Raw genomic sequence first — 23628 nt, forward strand, 5'->3', positions numbered from 1 at the left:
GGGAGGGGGGAAATAAATAAAAAAATAAATCTTTAAAAATATATATATATAAAATGAACAATGAAAATACATCAAACCAAATTTTGTGGGACACAACAAAATCAGTACAAGAAGTTTATAGCATTAAATGCATAGAAAATTAGAAAAGATTTAAATCAATGTCAACGCCAACCTCAAGAAAATTATTTTTAAAAAAGCAAAATAAAACACATGAGATAAAATATAACAGTAGAAATCAATGAAACTTAAAATATGAATAGAAAAAATCGATGAAACAAAGAGCTAGTCTTTGAAAAGAACATTAAAACTGACAAACCTCTACCAGGATTGAACAAATAGAGACAAGACAAATTACCAACATCAGAATGATATAGGATATCCAAACCCTGTAAAACATCAAAAGGAAAACAAGGTAATACTATGAACAGGTCTACACACATAAATTTTACAACTTAGACAAAATGGATTACTACCTGGAAAAACAAACTATTCCAACTCACCCAATATGAAATCGATAAATTGAATAACCCCATAAATATTTTAAAAATTGAACCTGGAATTTTAAAATTCCCAATAAAAATCTCAAGGCCCAAATTATTTCACTGAAGAACTGTAGGAAACATACAGAGAACAATTTACACCAATTCTGTACGACTTCTTCCAGAATACAGAAGAGGGAGCACTTCCCAATTCACTTTGATGCTAGCATTACCCTATACAAATAAAGAACCTACAGGGAGCAAGTGGCTCAAGTAGTCGAGCCCAGTTCAATTCCTGGTGCCTTCTGAGAAAAACAAAAACAACAAGCAAAACGATCAAAAAAAACAATTCGGGGAGTCAATGTAGCTCAGTGGTTGAGCGCCAGGTTCCCACAAACGAAGTTCCCGGCGGGCAGGGGGAGCAGATGTGGCTCAAGCAGTTGAGCGCCTGCCTCCTACATGGGAGGTTCCAGGTTTGGTTCCTGGTGCCTCCTAAAGAACAAAAAAAAAAAAACAGACAGTGAGCAAAGACAACTAGCAAACAAACAAGGGAGCCATGGGGGGGGAATGGTTTTTTTAAAAAGCAAACTTAAAAAAATAAAAATCTACAGATCAATATCCCTAATGAATATAGGCACAACAGCCTGTAAAACATTAACAAATAGTATTCAACAATATACTTTTTAAAAAGTTTTTTCCAAGGCTAGTTCAATATTAAAAATCAATGAACGTAATCTACCTAATTAGCAGGATAAAGAAGAAAAATCACATAATCATATCAATTGATGCAAAAAAATAACATCTGACAAGATTTAATATGCATTCCATGATTAAAATTCTAAGAAAAAAATGGGACTAGAATAGAGGGAAACTTCCTGAACTTCATCTAGTACACCAACTAAAAACTTGACAGCTAACATCTGAATGCTTTTCTACCTAAGTTCTGGAACAAGACAAGGATATCCATTCTCACTATTCTTAGTTCTAGGGAATACAATTAGGCAAAAATAGGAGGTACTCAGGTCAGAAAAGAAGAAATAAATATAGCCGTTTTTGCAGATGACATGATTATCCATATACACAATCCCAAGAAATCTACAAACAAAAACACAAAAACTCTAGAATAAGTACATTCAATAAATTTGCAGAATACAAGATTAAAAAGTCAATTGTATTTGCATATACACAATGAAAATGTGGGCACCAAAATTCACTATTTACAATTGTTTCCAAAAAATCAAATACTGGGAGCAGATGTGGCTCAAGCAGTTGGGCGCCTACCTCCCACACACCCAGATTCAGTTCCCAGTGTCTCCCAAAGAAAATGAGCAAGAAAGACAGTGAGCTGACGCAACAGGCTGGCGCAGTAAGCTGACACAGAGATGATGCAACAAGGAGATACAACAAACAGGGAGCGGGTATGGCTCAAGTAGTTGAGTGCCTCCCTCCCACATGGGAGAGGTCCCAGGTTTGGTTCCCAGTGCCTCCTAAAAGAAGACAAGCAGACACAAAGAGTTACACAACGAATAGGCCCAGAGAGCAGACAATAAGTGCAAATAACGGGCCGGGGGTGGAAGGAGGGATAAGAAATAAATCTTTTTAAAAATCAAACTCTTAGGTATAAATCTAATAAAACTGCTGAAAACAACACAATGATGATAGAAGAAATCAAAGATCTAAATCAAATGGAAAACAAAACATTCATGGATTATAAGACTTAAAATAAAGGTAATTCTCCCCAAAATAGTATACAGGTTTAATGGTATTCCAATCAAAATCCCACCAATATTTTTTAACAGATATATACAACATTAACCTGAAATGCATATAAAACAAACAGACTAGATAACTAAAACAATTTTGAGAAGAAAGAATAAAGCGAGATGAGTCACTACTGGCTTTCAAGCATCGTAATACAGCTCCAGTAATCCAGGGAGTGATCCTGTCAGGGTGACAGACACATAAACGAGCAACACAGAGCCAAAAATTGATCCACACAAGTAATTTTATTGTGATAACATACATGCCACACAAAATTTTACATTTTTCCCACTTTTGTGTACAATTCAGCGATACCAAATACATTCACAACACGGTGCCAAAATCACCACCATCCACCACTAGTCCTTTTTCCTTCTGCCAATATTATTAATTCTGGTTAAATCATCTGTTTATGATAGGAGCAAGTAAACATGATTCACAGCACAGTTAAGGAGTTTCTCTATTTCTTTTCTTGTCTAACATTCTATTTCTACAGGAGTGATAGCTGCTTCACTTAAGCCAAAATGAGGTATCATTAGAACAGCTTAAATAAAAGACAGTGGCAATCCCAAATGCAGACAAAAGTATGCAGTAGAACTGGATTTCTCTCTTACACATTGCTGCTGTAACATAAAATAATAGAGTCACTCTGGGAAACAGTTTAGCAGCTTCTTTTAAAAAAACTAAACATCCAGGTATTACATGAATGACCCAGCAATCATATTCCAGAATATTTATCCCAAAGGAATGAAAACTCTTGTCCTTAATACCTACTTACACATCAATGTTCATAACAGCTTTATTTCCAACAGCCAAAATTTGAAAAACAATCCAAATATACTTCAGTGGGTGAATGGCTAAACAAATTGTGATTATGTCCGTACTATGCAATACTGCTCAGCAACAAAAAGGAATTATCAACATATACAATAACTTGGAATTTTGCTCAGGGAAAGAACGTCCTCACAAGGGGCAGAGCGGACCTGGAGTCCTGTAAACAGGAGTATTCCTAAGGCCACAAGCCCAAGTGGAAGACAACAGGCAGGCTAAGACAACAGCCTCAGGCTGACCTTTTGGTAGACAGACTAAATTCTCAAGAACACCACCAGCCAAACCAGAGTCAATTTGCAAAGACTATGAGAGATGTTTGTTGAGTGGTTTCTTGTCTGGTTTTATTTTTCTTACCTCTTGGCACTCAAAGAATTCTGTTATTTCAACAGCTAGATAGAACATTAATGAACACACAGCTCAGGAACTAATTCCCACAGTTAACACTTGAAAACATTAACACGTACAGTGTGCTAAATTAGATTATAGGATAAACAAAGAAAGAAGATGAAGGTCAATCCAAGAAACAAAATAAAAATCCACACACCATCAATGAAGAAGACCAGACTTTGGATGTACCAAAGACATTAACAAAATGATCTTCAAGAGATTAAGGGGAGATGGAGGAGTAGAGCGCGCCAGGACACAGTCTCTCGGCCAGAACAAAAAGACGCAAGAACAGGGAAGCGGACCTGGCCCAGTGGATAGGGCGTCCACCTACCACATGGGAGGTCCAAGGTTCAAACCCCGGGCCTCCTAGACCCGTGTGGAGCTGGCCCACGCGCAGTGCTGATGTGCGCAAGGAGTGCCATGCCCACACAGGGGTGTCACCCGTGTAGGGGAGCCCCACGCACAAGGAGTGAGCCCCGTAAGGAGAGCTGCCCAGCGTGAAAGAAAGTGCAGCCTGCCCAGGAGTGGCGCCTCACACACGGAGAGCTGACAAAGTAAGATGACCCAACAAAAAGAAACACAGATTCCTGGTGCCACTGATAAGGATAGAAGCAGTCACAGAAGAACACACAGTGAATGGACACAGAGCAGACAATGGCGGGGGGAGGATAAATAAAAAAAAATAAATCTTTAAAAAAAAAAAAAGAGGCAAGAACAACCTGAAACAACTAGGAGGAGCACTTATCATTGCTGGTGGCAATGTAAAATGGTGCAACCACTGTGGACAACAGTTTGGAAGTGCCTCAGAAATCTCAATATAGAACTATCAGGGAAGCAGATGTGGCTCAAGCACTTGGGCTCCCGTCTACCACATAGGAGGTCCAGGGTTCAATATCCAGGGCCTCCTGGTGAAGGCAAGCTGGCCTTTGTGGTGAGCTGGCCCACATGGAGTGCTGCTGTGCAAGAGTGCCAGCCCACGCGGAATGTTCCCCCGCGGAGGAGTGCTGGCCCACGCGGAGAGCTGACACAGCAAGATGACATAACCAAAAGAGACACAGAGGAGAGACAATAGAAGATGCAGCAGGGAGCTGAGGTGACGCAAGAGAATGATTGCCTCTCTCCCACAACGGAAGGTACCAGGATCAGTTCCTGGAGCCACCTATTGAGAATACGAGCAGACATAGGAGAACAGACAGCGAATGGACACAGAGAACAGACAATGGAGGGAGGGGGGGAGAATAAATAAATCTTCAGGGGGAGGGGAGGAAGAACCAACTTAAAAAAATATATATATCATATGACCTGATAATCCCACTACTAGATATGTACCCAAAAGAACTGAAAGCAGGGACTCAAACAGATATTTGCATACCAATCCTCATAGCAGCATATCTCACAATTGCCAAAAGATGGAATCAACCCAAGAATCCATCAACTAATGAATAGGTAAATAAAAAGTTGTGATACACACACATATATACACACACACAATGGAATACTATTCAGCCATCAAAAGGAATGAAGTTCTGATACATGTTATAACATGGATGAACCTTGATGACATCATGTTGAGTAAAACAAGCCAGATACAAAAGGACAAACATTGCATGATTTCACTGATTTGAAACAATTAGAAAATGCAAACTCAGAGAAGTCAGAATCTAGAATACAAGTTATCCAGGGACAGGGAATGGGAAGTTGAGGCTTAAAATGTACAGGGATCCTATTTGGAATGATGGAAATGTTTTGGTAATGGCTGGTGGCGACAGTAGCAAAAAATGGTGAATGTAATTAATAGCACTGCAATATATGTATCTGAATGAAACTAAATAGGAAAATGTTAGATTGTATATATTTTAACAGACTACAAATGTTTTTAAAAATCCATAGAACTTACCTACCCAAACAGTGAACCCTAAAGTTAAACCATGGACTAAACATGGACTACAGTTCATAGTGTAATTATAAAACTGTGCCTTCATCAATTCTAACAAATGTTCCATACCAAGGCAAGTGTTAATAGGGTGGTATGTGGGAGCCCTGTATTTTAGGCCTGACTGTTGTGTAAACTACAACTTCTCTAATGTGGGGGGGGGGGGGTGGAAACAGAATTGAGCACATTGTCAAAAATTATCAGTTTTTTTTACATTTTTCCATAACTTAAGTTTACACATTGAAAGGGCCACTGTGCACTCAGTACAAAGAATGAAAGTACACCATCATGAAAAATACCAGAAATACCTGGGATAAAGGGAAAAAAACCTAAAAGCTTCCCAAAAAGAATAATTCCATACCAGCGAGAAAGAAAAAGCGAGAAGGAAAAAGATTAGTATCTTCACAATTCTGAAGGAAAATGTCTTCCTGCCAAGAATTCCATATTTAGCCGAACTATCAGATCAAGATGATAAAACTACCAATTTTATCAAACATGCAAAACTTCAAAAAAATTTATTTCTCCCACACCTTTTCCTACAAAGCTGCTGGATTTGCCTATAAAGTTGCTGGGTGTGTCCCCAAAACAAGAATATTAAAAATTAAAAATGAAGAAATCGGGTATGGGGATGGAGGAAACAAAATCCACCATAAGAAAGTAAAGAAATTTCCCAAGATGAAAGTAAAGGGAAGGTCCAAGTCAATACCCATGAATGTATTAAACACATTTTACAACAATTTTTAATTATTTGGATAAAGGTAAATCTCCAAGTGGCAGAAATAAAAAAGAACCTAAAAGCTAAAAGAGGAAAGCAGACTTGGCCCAATGGATAGGGCGTCCACCTACCACATGGGAGGTCCAAGGTTCAAACCCCGGGCCTCCTTGACCCGTGTGGAGCTGGCCCACACGCACTGCTGATGCGCGCAAGGAGTGCCCTGCCACGCAGGGGTGTCCCCCGCGTAGGGGAGCCCCACGTGCAAGGAGTGCACCCCGTAAGGAGAGCCGCCCGGCACGAAAGTGCAGCCTGCCCAGGTGTGGCACCACACACATGGAGAGCTGACACAACAAGATGACAAAAAGAAACAGGGATTCCCAGTGCCACTGATAAGGATAGAAGCCGTCACAGAGGAACACACAGCACATAGACATAGAGAACAGAAAACTGGGAGGTGGGGGGAAGAGAAGAGAAATAAAAAAAATAAATAAATAAAAAAATAAAAAGGCTAAAAGAATGAGCATTAGTAGGCTGAAGTAGACCCGCTAACGCCCTAGAGGGTGCAGTGGACAATGACAACAGTATGGACACCGGGTGCATGCAAGACCTCTAAGTGGGCTCCACACATAAGGACACTGACAGGGAATCTAGAAAAACATGACCTGGCCCACTAAGATTAGGGAGGCTGCAGAAGTGAGAAGCTAGATGTGCACCCTACATTGGGAAGAACAGAAATCAGGAAGCTGAAGCCTGTGCTGAGAGAGTGTGCAGCCCCAAATTCATTTTCTAAAGCAGGGCTTCTTAGCCTTATTTGTTCCATGGACCCCTTTGCCAGTCAGGTGAAAACCACAGACCCCTTCCTAAGTTTACACTATACCATGTATTATTTAATAAATACATCACACCACACCAACACATCCCTACAACAATTTTTTTTTTTAAGATTTACTTTATTTTTATTTATCCCCTACACTGAAGTGTTCCCTCATCTGTCTGTTCATTGTTTCCTCACCTTCTCCAGGAAGCACCTGGAACTAAACCCAGGACCCCCCACATGAGAAGCGAGTGCCCAATGGCCTGATTCATATCCACTCCCCACGGGCTGTAGCATCTGCTCATTGCAGTGGGGGCATCATCTGCTGGTCTTTTTTTTTTTAAGAGGAACCAGGAGCAAACCAGGACCTCCCATGTGATAGGAAGCACACAACTGGTTGAGCCACATCCACTTTCCAAAGATAACGTTTTCTGAATTTCAGCTCAAGCTCCCAGATCCCCTGTTTTTTGTTTTTGTTTTAAAGATTTATTTTTTATTTCTCTCCCCTTCCAAGGTTGTTTGCTCGCTGTGCTCTTCTGTGACCACTTCTATCCTTATCAGCGGCACCAGGAATCGGTGTTTCTTTTTGTTGCATCATCTTGTTGTGTCAGCTCTCTGTGTGCGCGGCGCCACTCCTGGGCAGGCTGCATTTCTTTCACGCTGGGCGGCTCTCCTTACGGGGCACATTCCTTGCACGTGGGGCTCCCCTACACCGGGGCCACCCCTGCGTGGCACGGCACTCCCTGCGCGCATCAGCACTGCACATGGGTCAGCTCCACACGAGTCAAGGAGGCCCAGGGTTTGAACCGTGGACCTCCCATGTGGTAGGTGGATGCCCTATCCATTGGGCCAAGTCTGCGTCCCCCAGATCCCCTGTTAAGAACCCCTGTTCTGGGAAACAGATGCGGCTTAAGTGATTGGGCTCCCATCTACCACATGGAAGGTTCAGGGTTCGATTCCCAGGGTCTCCTGGTGAAGGAGAGCTGGGCTGAGCTGAGAGCAGGCCCGAGCAGAGAGCTAGCCCACATAGAGAGCTGGCAGAGCAAGATGATGCAACAATAAGAGAACCAGCAGACCAGAGAGTTGAGGTGGTGCAAGAGATTGAGTGCTTCTCTCCCACTCCAGAAAGTCCCAGGATCGGTTCCCAGGGCCGCCTATAGAGAAGACAAGCATTCACAGAAGAACACACAGCAAATGGACAGAGAGAGCAGACAATGGGAGGTGTGGGCGGAATCTTAAAGAAGAAAAGAACCCTTGTTCTAAAGGGTGCAAAAATCTAAGCCAAGAAATAAACTTTAAGCCTGGTCTGAAACAAAATTTATAATATAAACATAATGGAATACTATTTAGTTGCAAAAAGGAATGAAGATACATGCTACAATATCAGTGAAACTTAAAGATATATTGAGTGAAATAAGTTAGACACAAAGGGTCAGATACTGTATGATCTAACTGATATGAATAATTAAGAGTAAGCAAACTCACAGAGTCAGAATCTAGAATGTAGGTTACCAGGTACAGGGGTGGGGTAAGGAATGAGAAATTAATGTTTAATTGGTACAATTTCTGTTTGGGGAGATAGAAAAGCTATGGTAATGGATGGAGTTCATGGTAGTACAACAGAAATCATAAATGCAAATTACACCTACCAGTAAATTGTATATCTGAAAGTTTTCAAAATGGGATATTTACGTTGCACATATGTTACAATAAAATAAAAAAACTAATCTGAAGCAATGGCTCCCATCAGGTAAACTGTGACACGGTCTGTTGATTACCAACCTCTTCTTCCTTACTACCAGAAACTTAAGATTTAATCCAAATAGTTCGTCAAGAGGCTCAACTTTAAGATCACGTTTTGCAGGCTCCCTAAAACTTAACTATGAGTCAGTAAGACAAAGCATAAGCTGTGGAGTGGGGCTTCTGGGTAAGCTTGTTTAAGGGAACATTCTCAGCTGGGAGAGGAACCACCGTTGCACCTTACCCTTCCCTTTTTTTCTGCCTGAACTTAGCCAATGACTGCAGTCCTAGATGAGATACTGAAGCCATGGGACAAATCTGAAAATAAAAACCGTGTGAATCAGTATCTACTGATGGTAAAGTAGCAAGACGGAAAAGCCTAATCCAGAATGACTTCCTGGAGCAGTCATTAAATGCTCTAAAATGCCTCTCTAAACTTCTTTTAAGTAAAAGAAAAGCCTCGCAATTTGTAGAAGCCACTATAACCTGGTCTATGTTACTAACAGCCAAATACAATTCTTAACAGACACAGAGCAAATGCAAACACTTCCCACAGTGACATCATCTCAACTCAAGTTGAGGAACAGACATTCCAAGGAAGACAACTACTCCTGAAGACTAGTTCACAGGCAAAAATTATAAAGGATTATATAAAACATCTACCACCAGAGTAAACAAAACAGGAGAGGATGTAGCTCAAGCAACTGGGAGCCCATCTCCCACACGGGAGGTCCCAGGTTTGCTTCCTGGTGCCTCCTAAAGAAAATGAGCAGACAACTAGTGGACAGTTGAAGGAGTCATCTCTGGGGGATGGTTGGGGGGGGCGGGTAAAGGATAAAAAAAAAAATTTTTAAGTCTATTTAAAAATAAAGAAAAATAAAATAAAGCAAATGGGAGAACTCCAAAATTTCCCGAGAGCTTTAAAACACATATTTTAAACGATCAAATAAAAGAAGGAATATAATCCTTAAGGCAATAACAAAACTTTTGGGGGGGGGGAACAGGCAGATTGAAAAATAAAAACACCCAGAAATCCTAGATATGGCTTACTCTGAAAAAAATTCACTCCTTGGATTAACAGTAAGCATAAATTTGAAATCAAAGCCAAAGAAATTATCCCTAATGCAAAGATAAAAAGACAGAGGGGAGGGGTGTGAATGTGGCTCAAGCGGTTGAGGGCTTCCTGGAAAAAAAAAAAAAAAAAAACCTCAGGGAAGCCAGTGTACTCAGTGGTTGAGCACCAGCTTCCCACATACAAGGTCCGGGGTTCAATTCCCAGCCCCAGTACCTAAACTAAAAAAAAAAAAAGATGGAAAGTATGAATGAAAAAATTAAGACACGAAGGAACAGAATGAGAACCCCAAACATACACCTAATTAACAATTGCAGGAAAATATAATATAAGTGAGAAAGTGACAATATTTGAGGAGATAGAGCAGATAGAGAAATGTCTTCCAAAACAGAAGACACTGAGTCCTCAGAATAAAAGAATAGGCCAAATCTCAAGTAGGACAAGCAGACCACCTTCATTTTTCCTATTAGTATAAGAAGAAAAACTAGAGTAGAGTCTTTAGTTATAGGAAAAACAACTATAATCCTAGAATTCCATATCCAACTGCTATTTATATAAGAAAGCAAATAATGACATTCTTAGACATAAAAAGACTAATAGTTTAGTGGCCATAAACTATGGGGGTGAACCCCAAGAGATATACTTCAAAGAGTAGGTAAATGAACCCAGAGAGCTGCAAGGGAAACAAAAAGATGTGGTGAGCAAAAGCATCAGTCTAAATTATAAATGACTATGTAAGAAAAACAACTAATTTGGGAGGTGGAAAAAAAATAGAAATACAGATTTTGCAAGAAGAGTTCAAAGGGACTACAAGGTACTCTAAGGTCCCTGGCTTTATTTATAAGGAAAGCAGATATTAATTTGACTCATAGAAAAACACAAAATATGCACATTAAAAATTTAAGAGCAGGGAGCAGATGTGGCTCAAGCAGTTGGGCACCCGTCTCCCACATGGGAGGTCCTGGGTTGGGTTCCCAGCGCCAAATAAAGAAGACGAGTAAGATAGTGAGCTGACGTGACAGAATGGGGCAGTGAGCTGAGGCAATAAGATGATGCAACAGAGAGACACAACGAGGAAACACAATGAGAGACACAATAAGTGGGAGCAGAGGTGGCTCAAGCCATTGGGCACCTCCCTGCCACCTCCCCCAGGTTTGGTTCCCAGTGCCTACTAAAAAGAAGTTGAGCAGGCACAGAGAGAACACAACAAAGAGACACAGAGAGCAGACAGTGTGTGTAAACAATGAGAGGGGGTTGAGAAATAAATAAATCTTTAAGAAAAAAAAAAAGATAAGAATATGCCACAATCAGCCCATGCCACAACCAGCAGGGAGCAGATGTGGCTCAAGCAACTGGGCACTCGCCTCCCACACGGGAGGTGCTGGTTTCGGTTCCCAAAGCCTCCTAAAAATGAGCAGACAATGAGCAGACAACAAGCAGACAGACATGGGAGCCATCTCACAGTAGAAGGGTGGGGGATAAAAATTTTTAAAAATTTAAGGGCCGGAAGCGGACTTGGCCCAGTGGTGAGGGCATCCGTCTACCACATGGGAGGTCCATGGTTCAAGCCCCGGGCCTCCCTGATCCGTATGGAGCTGGCCCATGCACAATGCTGATGCATGCAAGGAGTGCCGTGCCACGCAGGGGTGTCCCCGCGTAGGGGAGCCCCACGCGCAAGGAGTGCGCCCCGTAAGGAGAGCCGCCCAGCGCGAAAGAAAGTGCAGCCTGCCCAGGAATGGTGCAGCACACACAGGGCACATGGAGAGCTGACACAAAGATGACACAACAAAAAGAAACACAGATTCCCGTGCCGCTGACGACAACATAAGCAGACAAAGAAGAACATGCAGCAAATAGACACAGAGAACAGGCAACTGGGACGGGACAGGGTGGGGGGAGAAAAATAAATAAATAATTTATTTTTTTTTTTTTTTAATTTTAAGGGCAATCACAAAAAGAAAAGAAGTAGAGCAAATAACCTCCAAATAAGCAGAGGATTATAAAAAACAGAGAATTCTCAATCCAACAGAAGGAAAAAGGGAAATGATAAAACAGATAACACAAAATAAGTTTTTACAAGTCCTAATGTATTCGCCATTACTACAAATGTAAATAAGTAAAACCTACCTAGTAAGACAGTCTCAGACTTATTAAAAAAAAATCAAGCTTCATGATGTTCACAAGGATGTTCACTGAAATACTATGTGTGACTGCAAAAAAATGGAAATTTAATCAAGGAATTAAATAAATTTGTGGTAACTTCATGTCACAGAATACTAAAAAGCAGATAGAATGTATGAAACAGATCTGTATGCAGAATAGCACATAATCTGCATGGTGATAGATGCAGACAAATAGACAGATGGATGGATGAAGTACTAAAACAAAGATGGGCACAAGAGAAACTAAAGACACTAAGGATAATGGCTAGGGAAGCAGATGTGGCTAAAGCAATTGGGCTCCCACCTACCAACTGAGAGGTCCGTGGTTCAGTTCCCAGTGCCTCCTAAAGAAAACAGCGAGCTGGCACAATGGACAGGCGCAGCAAGCTAACACAGCAAGATGATGCAACAAGGGAGGCAGGTTTGGCTCAACGGATAGAGCATCCACCTACTACATGGGAGGTCCAGGGTTCAAACCCAGGGTCTCCTGAACCGTGTGATGAGCTGGTCCACGAGCTGTGCTGATGCACCCAAGGAATGCCATGACACACAGGGGTGTCCCCCGCATAGGAGAACCCCACACGCAAGGAGTACGCCCTGTAAGAGCCACCCCGCGCAAAAAAAGTGCAGCCTGCCCGGGGTGGCACCAACACACAGAGCTGACACAGCAAGATGACGCAACAAGAAGAGACACAGATTCCTTGTGCCACTGACAAGAATACAAGCAGACAAAGAAGTACACACAGCTAATGGACACAGAGAGCAGACAATGGGTGGGGGGAGAAATAAATTTTTAAAAAATAAATCTTTAAAAAAAAATGATGCAACAAGAGACACAAGAAGAAAAACATAACAAGAGACACAACAAAGCAGGCAACGGAGCTGGCTTAAGCAATTAGGCACCTCCCTCCCACATGGGAGGTCCTGGGTTCAGTTCCCAGTGCCTCCTAAAGAACACAGAAGACCAACCGTCATTGCAAACAATGAGGGGGTGGGAAGAGATAAATAAAACCTTAAAAATAAAAAAGGATAATGGCTGATCTTAACTGGGGAGAACACAAAAAGAACTTCAACTGAATTTTTTAATGTACTACTAGGCTTGAGCAGAAGAGAAGATCTGAAGTAAATATGAATTGACATTTGTTCATTCCGGGCGAGAAATTCATTGTATGTGCTACACATACAAAGTTCAGAACTACTTCTAACAAATATGCATTAATCTTCCTTAAACAAAAATTATAAAAATAAAATAATGCAATCCTAGATCAATCCCTAAAACCTTGGTTCTGAACCCACCTAGCAGTTCCTTTCTGACAAAGTTAGAAGCCAGGAAGAACTACAATAGAAAGAGCCAGAATAGTACGAAAAGGTTACAGTTTATTTAGAGCTACAATAGTAATACCTTAATAATGCAAAATTTTAATGGGCTTTTTGTCCCTTTTTTTTGCACAATCCACTCTCAACATGTTTTCAAAAGTAGATTATTTAAATTCTAACATATCCTCTCCATAGTTCATTAAAACTCTACATGTATAGCAGACAAATTTCAAATAAATCACGTCAGAACAAATATACATTAAATACAGAAATATTCATCAGTAAGTATCATAATCCCTAACCACTGTAATAATTCTAACCAAAAACTGTGCTAAATTCACTTGAGTTGAATAAAGCATCTCAAGGGCTTTTTCTGAATAATGAATGCCCATCTGCAAAGAACTTCCCTTTATTATAAACCATCGACATTTTCTCTTGACACCCATGTAACTACTTCTTATGTCTTCTTCCCTTCTATTCTATTTTAGCATACAGCAACATAGAGTCTAAGCTACGACCTCCACTGTCCCCAGCAACCAGACTTCTGTCCAAACCAATGAACTAAAACTGCTGTCTCAAGAGGTTTTCTTTGCCCTTCAGCATCCTTGGCTGCATTGTCACTACCAACCATTCATTCATGAAAACCAGTGTCTGTTGCTATTGTACACTGCAGAGTCTCCTTTCCTAAGTCATTACCCATCCTTGGCAACTTCTTCTCTTATACTCCCAAATGTGCATATTTATTCACCAGAGTTCTAGCTTCCCATTTTCTTCTCTCCAGCAGAAATTTCACTTGGTTCCCAGTCTTCCTTCTATGTAGCTCCAACCCTACCCTGATTCCAAACTTTAATCCTAAATTTCCAGCGAAAATCCCAGCAGCATCGAATTCAAAAGATACTCCCTTTGCTCTTCAAATCTGCTGTCCTCCTCCATTCCCATTCCTCTATTACTATGAAAGGTGTCACCATTCCAGAGTGAGGCTTGATATCTCAAAATCACTTTGATTAGTCCCTTTTCTTTACTCAACACCCACTACTTTCATTTCATCGTTCAAAATGCTCCCTTCCTTTCTATTCCCACATTTTACAGGATAAGCATCCTACATTTTTAAGTTCCTAACATCTATTTTCAAATCAATTCTGTATTTATCAACCTAATTTTCTGAATACACTGCTTTATTGTTCAGGATCTCTACTTGAGCATCTTCTTAGGTACTGTCAACTCTCAATTTCCCCTTCCCTGAAAAATGAGTGATCCCCAAACCCCAGGGATCTCCCTAACTGCATCTGAACAACTTAACCCTATTGCCTGACTCTGGCTAACTGGTCCATAGGTAGGTACTCATCCAAGCCAAGCCAGTATTTTGTTTTGTTTGAAACATGAGATTTCAGCCCTCAGTCTGGGCTAGTCTGTTAAAACAGGAGCTGGGTACTGCCATCTTTCACCACAGTAGGTGGTAAAAAACATGGTGGTTCAGAACCTGGGCTCTGCATTCAAGACTAACCTGGGTTCTAATCACAGCCCACACTCCAAACAGATATGTATTTATTCTTTTAAAACTATTGTCCTTATCCATAAAATAACAGATCTACCTCACAGGCTTGATAGGATTAAAGAGATAATTGGTACAATGTACTTAGTATACATGGCATACAGTAAACACTGGAAAAAGTTAGATACTGCTTATTGGTATGAGTAGCAGAGAAAATAGAAAAAGAGAAAAATGAAACTGACACACACAGAAAAGAAGAAACAAGGGAAGCGGACTTGGCCCAACGGATAGGGTGTCCACCTACCACATGGGAGGTCCGCGGTTCAAACCCCAGGCCTCCTTGACCTGTGTGGAGCTGGCCCATGCTCAGTGCTGATGTGCCCAAGGAGTGCCATGCCACATAGGGGTGTCCCCCGTGTTGGGGAGCCCCATGCGCAAGGAGTGCGCCCTGCAAGGAGAGCCGCCCAGTGCGAAAGAAAGTGCAGCCTGCCCAAGAACTGTGCCTCACACATGGAGAACTGACACAACAAGATGACACAACAAACAGAAACACAGATTTCCAGTGCCTCTGATAAGGATAGAAGCAGTCACAGAAGAACACAGAGCTAATGGACACAGAGAGCAGACAACTGGGGGCAAGAATGGGAGAGAAGTAAAAAATAAATAAATAAAATACATCTTTTAAAAAAAAAGCAGTAATATCAGCTTTTAAAAAAGAAAAGAAGAAACAAGATTAAGACTAATTCAATTCCCTTTCTGAGTCACAAATATATTTCTTTCTTTTTTCCTTCAGGAGGTACATGGGAAGCAGGTGCTCAACCACTGATCTACATCAGCTACCCACAAACACATCTCTAATTTTGAGTTCTTAGTTCCTGTATCTTTGTTTATATGTTAGGCATTAGGTGGGGTTTTTTTCTTACAAAGGGCTCAACCTTTTATGACTATACAGTATAGAAGATTGTGCCTCTTTTTTATAACTTTTAATGGACTCTATATATCACCTAACAAAGTTGAAATGTGTCCCCCCAAGATACCTTCTAAAAACAGGCATATTGGGGGGACACGTTTTACCTTACTTGGTAAACCATCCACCCCAAACCATACACAAAACAAAAGATATCAACATAACCACAAAATCAAAATCCTAGAGGCCACTCAGCCATTATGTGATGACCAAAAACTGCCCAAGCAAAAAGTAGGCTTCCGCTTGTGCGATAGACCTAGATAGAGAAACTGAAATGTTGGTTTCCTCTCTCTGTTAAAGTCTATAATCAATGATAAAAGAAAATATTACATTGCAAATAGGAACACTTTTATATGATTAATGAAGATTAAATCTATCTCTCCTTGATACTGCCAGAAGTTCAACTGGAAAAAATACTTCTGGTTACAAAGAATAAACATACCTCCCTCACTCTTGCAGTTTACAAAAAGAAAGAAGATAGTCAGACAAGTGAAAAAGGAAGATTTTTATCTTCCTTTGCCAATGAGACCAAATGCCTATAAACACTGCATGTTCAAAGTTACTTGGAAATTATGCATGTGAAGATACAGGAAAAAGAACATGTTAGAGTCTGCTAACATTATTTGCTTAATAAAACACAATCTAGTAAAATTATCATATAGCTTATGTTCTACTGCCATTATAGTCTAACTATGATTAGCTACTTTAACCTTCAAACCCATTTAAAGCTTTCCTATAGAAACACCTAATAAAGTCAAAATTTAGCCTCACAGTTTTATTTTTTCTAAGTATTTATCAACACATACTTATTTGGATCAATTTGTTTTTCATAATTTACAAAGTGTGTTTTAAACTGCAAGTCACTATTTGTCCCAAATTCTTTCTTAAATTACATTTCAAGGGAAGACTGACAGCTCTTCCCATTGCACACGGGCTGTGAGGGCAGCCTTGGCCTCAGTGCCTCGCGGAAGGATTTTAAAGTCTCTGACAAGCAGTCCTTACCACTCTGGCTGCTCTCTCCTGAGATTCACATTTCCTGCAAAACCATGGTCCAGTAGGTACTTGAACAATGCCATAGCAAGCTGTTGGGAAATAAAATGTTTTAAAATGTTAAGATTTAAGGATTTACAAAAAATCAAATATCCTTTCAAAACCCTATCAAACGAATTCCTCTCAAACTAGTCAAGTAAACTTCCTATTTATAGAGAATTAAAACCTTTTATATTCTATTCATCATATACAAACTTAGTTATAAATTTTAATTGTATGACATTTTCACAAAAATGTTAAGAGATTTATCTTTGTTATTTCATTTAACTATCAAAAGCAACATGTTACAGATGTAAAATTTAATACATAGATTTCACATAGAATAACTCAAACTCATTTGTTTCATTCATTTCCATATCCTACAGTTTAAATACCAAGCATTTTAGATAAGTCTAATGAAAATATTTTTAAATAGCCTTTAAAAATAAGCACTGACACTGGAGAAAACAAAATGTAACATTAAAAGTGAAATGCTTCTATTTATGTGAAAATGTACAGAATAGGCAAATCCATTGAGATAGAAAGTAGATTTGTGGTAGCCTAAGACTGGGGGGAAATAGGTTTCATGATCCAGTGATGAAAATGTTTAAAACTGATTGTGAAAACGGTTACACAATTCTGTGAATATATGAATATATTAAAATCCATTAAGAAGTACACTTCAAATTGGCGAACTGTATAACATGTCACTTATATCTCAATAAAACTGTGATTAAAAAGAATGAAATGTATGTTTATTTCTAAATATTTCATGTGAATGCTCTAACAATAGATCTAAATCATACCCAGGTTGTCTGAAATACACATAAAATATACAATCAACAGAAATGTTTAAAACTCCAACAGTTGCAAGTATGTCAGAGTAAAACTATTCTATCAACCAAGAAACACAGCATCCATGTCAAAAAAAAAGTTTGCCCTTAAAAGACTAATTTAATTTTCTCTTTTCTTACCTATAAATAAAAACATGGTTACATTTTAATTTGGAGTACTTCTAAAAAGAAAAATTTAAGATTAAATACATATTTCCTAAAATATTTTCATAAGCCAGTGAAAACTAATGGAAACCTTATAATCAATAATCTCGGTTTATACACATTATTTCTACACCTTTAAAAAAGAAAAGGGTGCAAATTTACTTGTTTTTAAAAGAAAGTGAAGATAACTGCACTCTGGGATTAACTTCCTATCTCAGAATCATAACCACTGCATCTAAGTCTCCTCTCCCAGGTCTGAGATTGCATTCCAAAAAGAATGCACGTTAGCACCCAATGTTCTCGTTTTCCACCCCTCTCACGTGGTAGTGCTCTTTCCAGTACACCACCAAAGAACTGCCTCACTCAGTGTCAGAATGGGAAAAGGGAAAAGGGGACAGGATGGTGTGTGAACAGATAAGAACCACCAATGCATTATCTAGGTTGTTTCAGCCCTCAATTCCTTACCACTTCAAATGGAAAACGCCACGCCACAAACTTCAAAGGTCAGAAAACTCTAAATGTCCTCAGCTTCTGTATACAGCCAAAAAACTCTCCGAATTTTGTAAAACACCAGAAATAAACTAAGGAGCTCCCCAGATCATGGCACACACCCCTTCCTCTTCCCTTGAGGAAAGGGGCCTGGGGCAGCCACACCACTCGCCCCCACAGCCTCATCCACCAACCCAGAGCAGGGGTGCGCGGCCGGCTGGACACCCCTGCAGCAGCAGCTGTTCTGCGGCGGCCGCCTCCGCGGTCCTCGCCGGGGGAGCACCAGTCTGCAGGACCAGGATTCCACCCACCCACCGCTCTGCCGGCCCTCCCGGGTGCGTCCCCGCACCCCAGAAGTCCCCAGCCCAAAGCTGCACGCCGGAGGCGGCCGTCCGGGGCAGGGCAGGGGTCTTCCCGTGCAGCCCCGAGCCAGCCAAGACGACAGGGGAGGGGCGCCCGCTCCCCACCGCCGGCCCAGGGCCCCGTGACACCTGAGGGCGTGCGCCTGGGGCGCCCAGTGAGCGCAGCAGGCCCGGCGGGGCTCCCGGACATTCGGGCTCTAGGGTCCGGTGCCCCCGGGCGCCCGGCCCCCGGGCGGGCGGCGGGCGGCGGGCGGGGGAGGGGCGGCGGCGGCGGTTGGCGCCCGCGGCGGCGGTTGGCGGCGGGCGGCGGGCGTTGGGTGTTTACCTTGATGCACCGCGACGCTGCAGCCGTGCCCGTCGCAGTACACCAGCGGGTTCTCGGCCCAGCCTCTCTCGTCTGAGCAAACGCAACAGCCTCCAATCATCTCCTTCATACTATGGGACACCTCGTCCTCCAGTGACACGGGCCGGTCGCTAGAGACCATCTAAGAGGGAGTTGGGGCACCATTAAAAACACATGCAGGCCGGAGCGCGCCCGCCCGCCGCCCGCCGCCCGCGCCCGCGCCCGGCCCCCCGCCGCCGCCGCCGCTCGCTCACTCGGGCTCCGCGGCTGGGTCACTCACGTTCCGCACAGGAGTCAGGAGCCATGTCCTTGCCGATGCCCCCGCCTCCCCGCCCTCCGCCCCCTCAGCCCGGCCGCTAGCGCCGGAGCCCGGCGAGGGCGCACATCGCCGAGTAGGCCTCCGCACAGGCGCACTGGGCCGCGGGCCGGCAGCCGCACAGGGCAAGGGCAGCGGGGCCGCGCTTCCCCGGAGAGCGTCACTCGGCGTGCGCGCCGCCCACCGCCGGCCAACAGGAGGCCCAGCGGAGGCGCGGCCGTCTGCGTGCGTGCGCGCCTCCGAGGCCGCCGGCGCCCCACCCACCGCCGGCGCGTCCCTCCCTCGCTGGCCTGCAGCCTTCCGCCGCGGTGTGGGCGGGAGAGGCGGGGTCGGCGGCGCCCCGAGGCCGGAAAGAGCCAACGTAGGGGGGCGTGACGCGCGCACGTGGGCGGGGACGTTGACCGCCTCCTGCGGCGCGGGCAGAGTGGGCAAGTCGCGGCGTGCGTGCGGGTGAGCGAGATCTGTTCCGCGCTCCAGGAACCCACCTGCCCGCGCAGGGCCGCTGTCGCAGGGCCTGCGCCGCCGGCCGCGTGGACCCACGCGCTGCAGCAGCCCCGCCGCGCAGGCAATGCTCCTCGCGGACTGTACCCCGAGGCCGCCGGGCGTGGTTCCCGCAGACTGCATCCCTGTGCACGCCCTTGCGCAGACCCGCGGTCCACGCCTGTGTCGCTCCGCAAGTGGGACTGGGAACCCCGCGGCGACCCCCGGCCCGCGCGTGGGGATGCCGGGAGAATGGGATGGCCTAGTCCACGCGGTCACACAGTGCTGGAGGGTGAAGGAGCCCGAGTCCTGCTAGGCAGTCCCCAAAAGAGGCTGGGCACTGAAACACTGAGGTCCACTTCCCATCGAGGCTCTTGAAAGTTGGAGGTCATTTAGGTGGCAGAAGGATGAGCTCTCCGTCCGCACATCACAAATAGAAAATGGATTAGGCCTATCTGAATAGGTTAATGAACATACCTGGAGCAGTTTTGGGCTGTAAAATCGTCCACTGGCTCCCCACCCCCTATGTAGCCAGTTAAGCCCATTATTGATGTTAAGCAAAAATAGCGTCTAATTATGAAAGTTTAGCATGAAATCGGTATGTATGGATAGATTGTTTAAATGACAGGCATAGTTAGAAGGCGAATTCATGGTTTCGGTTAATACCTTGCACGTACAAAATGTTTGTTGATCAGGAATCAGCAATAGAATAGGATGATCTGGAAATGTAGTCATACAATGCTGAACGGTAAAGGATTCCAAGTTCTCCTAGTCAGTGACCAAAAGATATTGCTTTCAGTTTTGCAAGCATTCCTAGTGTTCTTATAAAGAAAAATTTTTACTCTTTCAAATAATTACCTAAAAATCTATTTTACAATTATAACATATAATCCAATGTAAATATATATTAACAAAGATATTCAAATGAATTAAAAGCTAAGTGACAAATACATAGTATTGGAAATCTTATTAAAGCATAAGACGGGGAAAATGTACACTAGAGAAACTCAAAAATGACAATTCTCTTTTAGCTCTCCCGATGCATAGAGAAAAGCTTATTACAAGATTGTACACTAATAAAATGTAAATTGTTTTGGGGAAGATGGCAACAATAAGTTTCTGAAGATATAATAATGTACTTAAATGATTTTAATATAAACAAAACTAAAAACTGCATTCAAGCAATACTATAGTGTTCTGTGTATCATAACTGTATTTTATCTGTACCCTTATATAAAGAATGCCAGTTCAAATAATCAATTCCTGTTCAGAATCTTAAAGTACAGGAGTAATTTTGAGTTAAGATCAATTTGAAACTTCCCTTCTCAAAAACTGCAGCCCAAACCTTAATGCAGTAAATTACTTTTAAATGTTTTTGTTCTCTTTTTAATGTATTTGAACTTAGTTCTTCTGTTGAAATTTATATGTGGGTACCTTATCCTACTCTGTGATACTTAAATGTAGGTAAACACTTGCTATTTTTTTTTTATTATTTGTAAGAGATTTTTAAAATAGAAAAGAATATACTATTTTATAACATGCCTGTGTATATTAATAGAGATATCTGAAGCATTAAGGATGCACATGTAAATGTTGACAAAATATGTCAAAGCATTATTATATTTGAGCTCTGAAAATTAGAAGGAAAGAACATGATAAGTGTAAATAGTAATTGTCATTTTAACTCATGTATGAGTTTTTTTCTTGTAAGGTATACATCAGAAGTATAATATGTATATATTTCTGTAAAATATTAGATGAAAAGGAAGAAAGCAGACATTATAAAATAGTACGTTTATTTATTCATCCAGTAAATATATACTGAGCATTTACTGCAGGCCAGGGACTGTTTGGATGCAGGGAATATAGCAGCAAGCAACTTATATTTGTCCTTTGTGTGACAGATTATATAAATATATATAAATATATGTGTGAATTTATATAGTGGCCAATTTTTTTTTGTAATACACTCATTCTCATACCTCAGATATAACATAATGAAATTTCCATAAAATACATGGTAATATTTTTTTAAATGACCATGGAATTTATAGAGGAACGTCATAAAAAAGGACAATTTAATCTCCTAAAATAATGTTAGCCTTTAAGTCTGATTCCACATTTTCAAAATACCCTTTGAAAAAGGGTGTCTGGTACCTATAGAATAAAACAAAATCTGGTTGTTTCTCGTTTCCTTCTTCAAGTTAACAGCAGTCAACTTAGTATTGGCTCATCTATTAGTATTGGCTCATCTATTTCTCTGAACTAATCATCTGAGGTGAACCAGAAAAACTCAAGTGAAGTATTTTATGATGTAACCTTTAACCCTACTATAATGGGAAACTATTTTTTTCTTTATGGGCAATATATCTTCTTATAATTTTCTTTATTCCTTGATTTGGGCACCAAATTTATTTGCTTTTCCATAATCATTTACATAAGTAGATACTATGAAAGAAATATTTTAAACCACATTTGATTCCTAAGTTATTATTGTTCATATTTACTCCTCTTTTAAGTTAGTTTCATTTACCTTCTGTTTTTGCATATATAAAATATAGTCTATTTTACCCATTGTCGAGGTCTATTTGTATAATGCTAATACTAGATACATTTTCCTTAACTCAGGTTCTTGACCCCCAGAAAGTGGTCAAAATTTTATATTGGCTCTAATCTTAAGTGGTTTTTTGTTTTTTGTGTGTTTTTTTTAAACAAAAAGCAATTATTAAAATCCATGTATCTACTAAACCTTATTGGAAACTATAATCTTGTTTCTAACTGAATTAGTTGGGAAACTCAAAAAGGTAATCCTCTTGTACAAAGAATTTCCAAATAAAATTTTATTTTGCTTCTTTGGTGCTCCCAGCTTTACCTTTTACCTAGAAAGTTTATTATGAGTAATATATATATGCTACTATGATTAAAATACTGTTATATCTGAAACTAGTTTTGTTATTATCACACCATAAGTGAATATTGTTGCTATATATATACAAATCCACACGCAGTACCTTTATTATGGAGTACTGTTCACAATTTCATTAAAAATTATTAGTTTCAGTTATGTTTTAAATTGAGCTTCTGTTCATAGCTTCTGGAAAATTCCATCTAATGAAGTAGGTTAATCTCACTTCGTAGTTTTTATTTGCTCACCATAGCACCTAGCAAATATCTTGCGCAGAGTAGACCTTCTATAAATGCTCATTTAACAGATAGTTTTGGTGTTAAAAACAAAGCTAATTGCAGTCTGAGCTTCATTCTTTAAAGACTTTATTTTGCATGTATAATTGAACTAAAACTTCTGAGTAACACAATTAATAGAAAATTTCAGATAAGAAATTGGTTTCCTTAAAATTTTTCAATAGTTTAAATTAATATAGGAGAAGAAACTTTATTTTCCAGGTAGTTTAGAACTATCTATATATTTAAATAGTCCTCAAATGTTAACTACCTTTTCATGGAAAAGGAATCATCTTATTACAAAATAGACTCTAACTTACAATCAATCATAATTGATATTGTTAAATACAGTTAAGTTTTGGCAAGTTCAGTTAGGTAAATGTGAAATACAGATTTGAGTTATCTAAATTAAAAATCTTTTTAAGAGTCAAAGACTAATATTTACTTTAAAGGGTTTGGTTAATCTTGTTTGGCTTTAGAGCTACTCCTTTTGCTATTAAATTCATATTTATTAGCTGTATTTACATTTTGGGATAAAACACCATGTAACCTGCCAATGGAAAGACAGTATCTAAAAGCTGCCTTCAGATATTCTGGGTGTTACAGAAACCCTGGTAACCCATCAGAGTTGGGCGACTTTTTTCCATGAAGTAACAATGCTTAAAGGTGTTATATACTTCGACTTTTCAGGGTATCATCAATATAAGTGTAGGATTGTCAGGTCCATGTTGCCATTTTTTTCACTGATGCTTAAGATTTGC

At 40.9% G+C, this 23628-nt stretch overlaps 1 protein-coding gene across 12 annotated transcripts in view; it reads right to left on the bottom strand.

Annotated features, from left to right (window-relative positions):
• Positions 1 to 19436, bottom strand: part of MLLT10 (MLLT10 histone lysine methyltransferase DOT1L cofactor) — a 215788-nt gene extending 196352 nt beyond the window's left edge. For 7 of the 12 annotated variants that reach the window (XM_058297876.2, XM_058297875.2, XM_058297874.2 and 4 more), the window contains exons 1-3: positions 19172 to 19436; positions 18874 to 19033; positions 16673 to 16752 (exon numbers count right to left, since the gene is read on the bottom strand). In XM_058297876.2, the coding sequence (XP_058153859.1) occupies positions 16673 to 16752; positions 18874 to 19033 (240 nt within the window). In that variant the 5' untranslated portion in view covers positions 19172 to 19436. Of the gene's footprint in view, positions 1 to 16672; positions 16753 to 18873; positions 19034 to 19145 lie in introns of all 12 variants that reach the window. The other 5 variants (XM_058297873.2, XM_058297866.2, XM_071215500.1 and 2 more) reach the window with 4 other exon arrangements.
• Between the last annotated feature and the right edge of the window lie 4192 nt (positions 19437 to 23628).

Source organism: Dasypus novemcinctus, chromosome 5 (genome assembly GCF_030445035.2).
Source record: "Dasypus novemcinctus isolate mDasNov1 chromosome 5, mDasNov1.1.hap2, whole genome shotgun sequence".
Taxonomy (NCBI): Eukaryota; Metazoa; Chordata; class Mammalia; order Cingulata; family Dasypodidae; genus Dasypus; species Dasypus novemcinctus.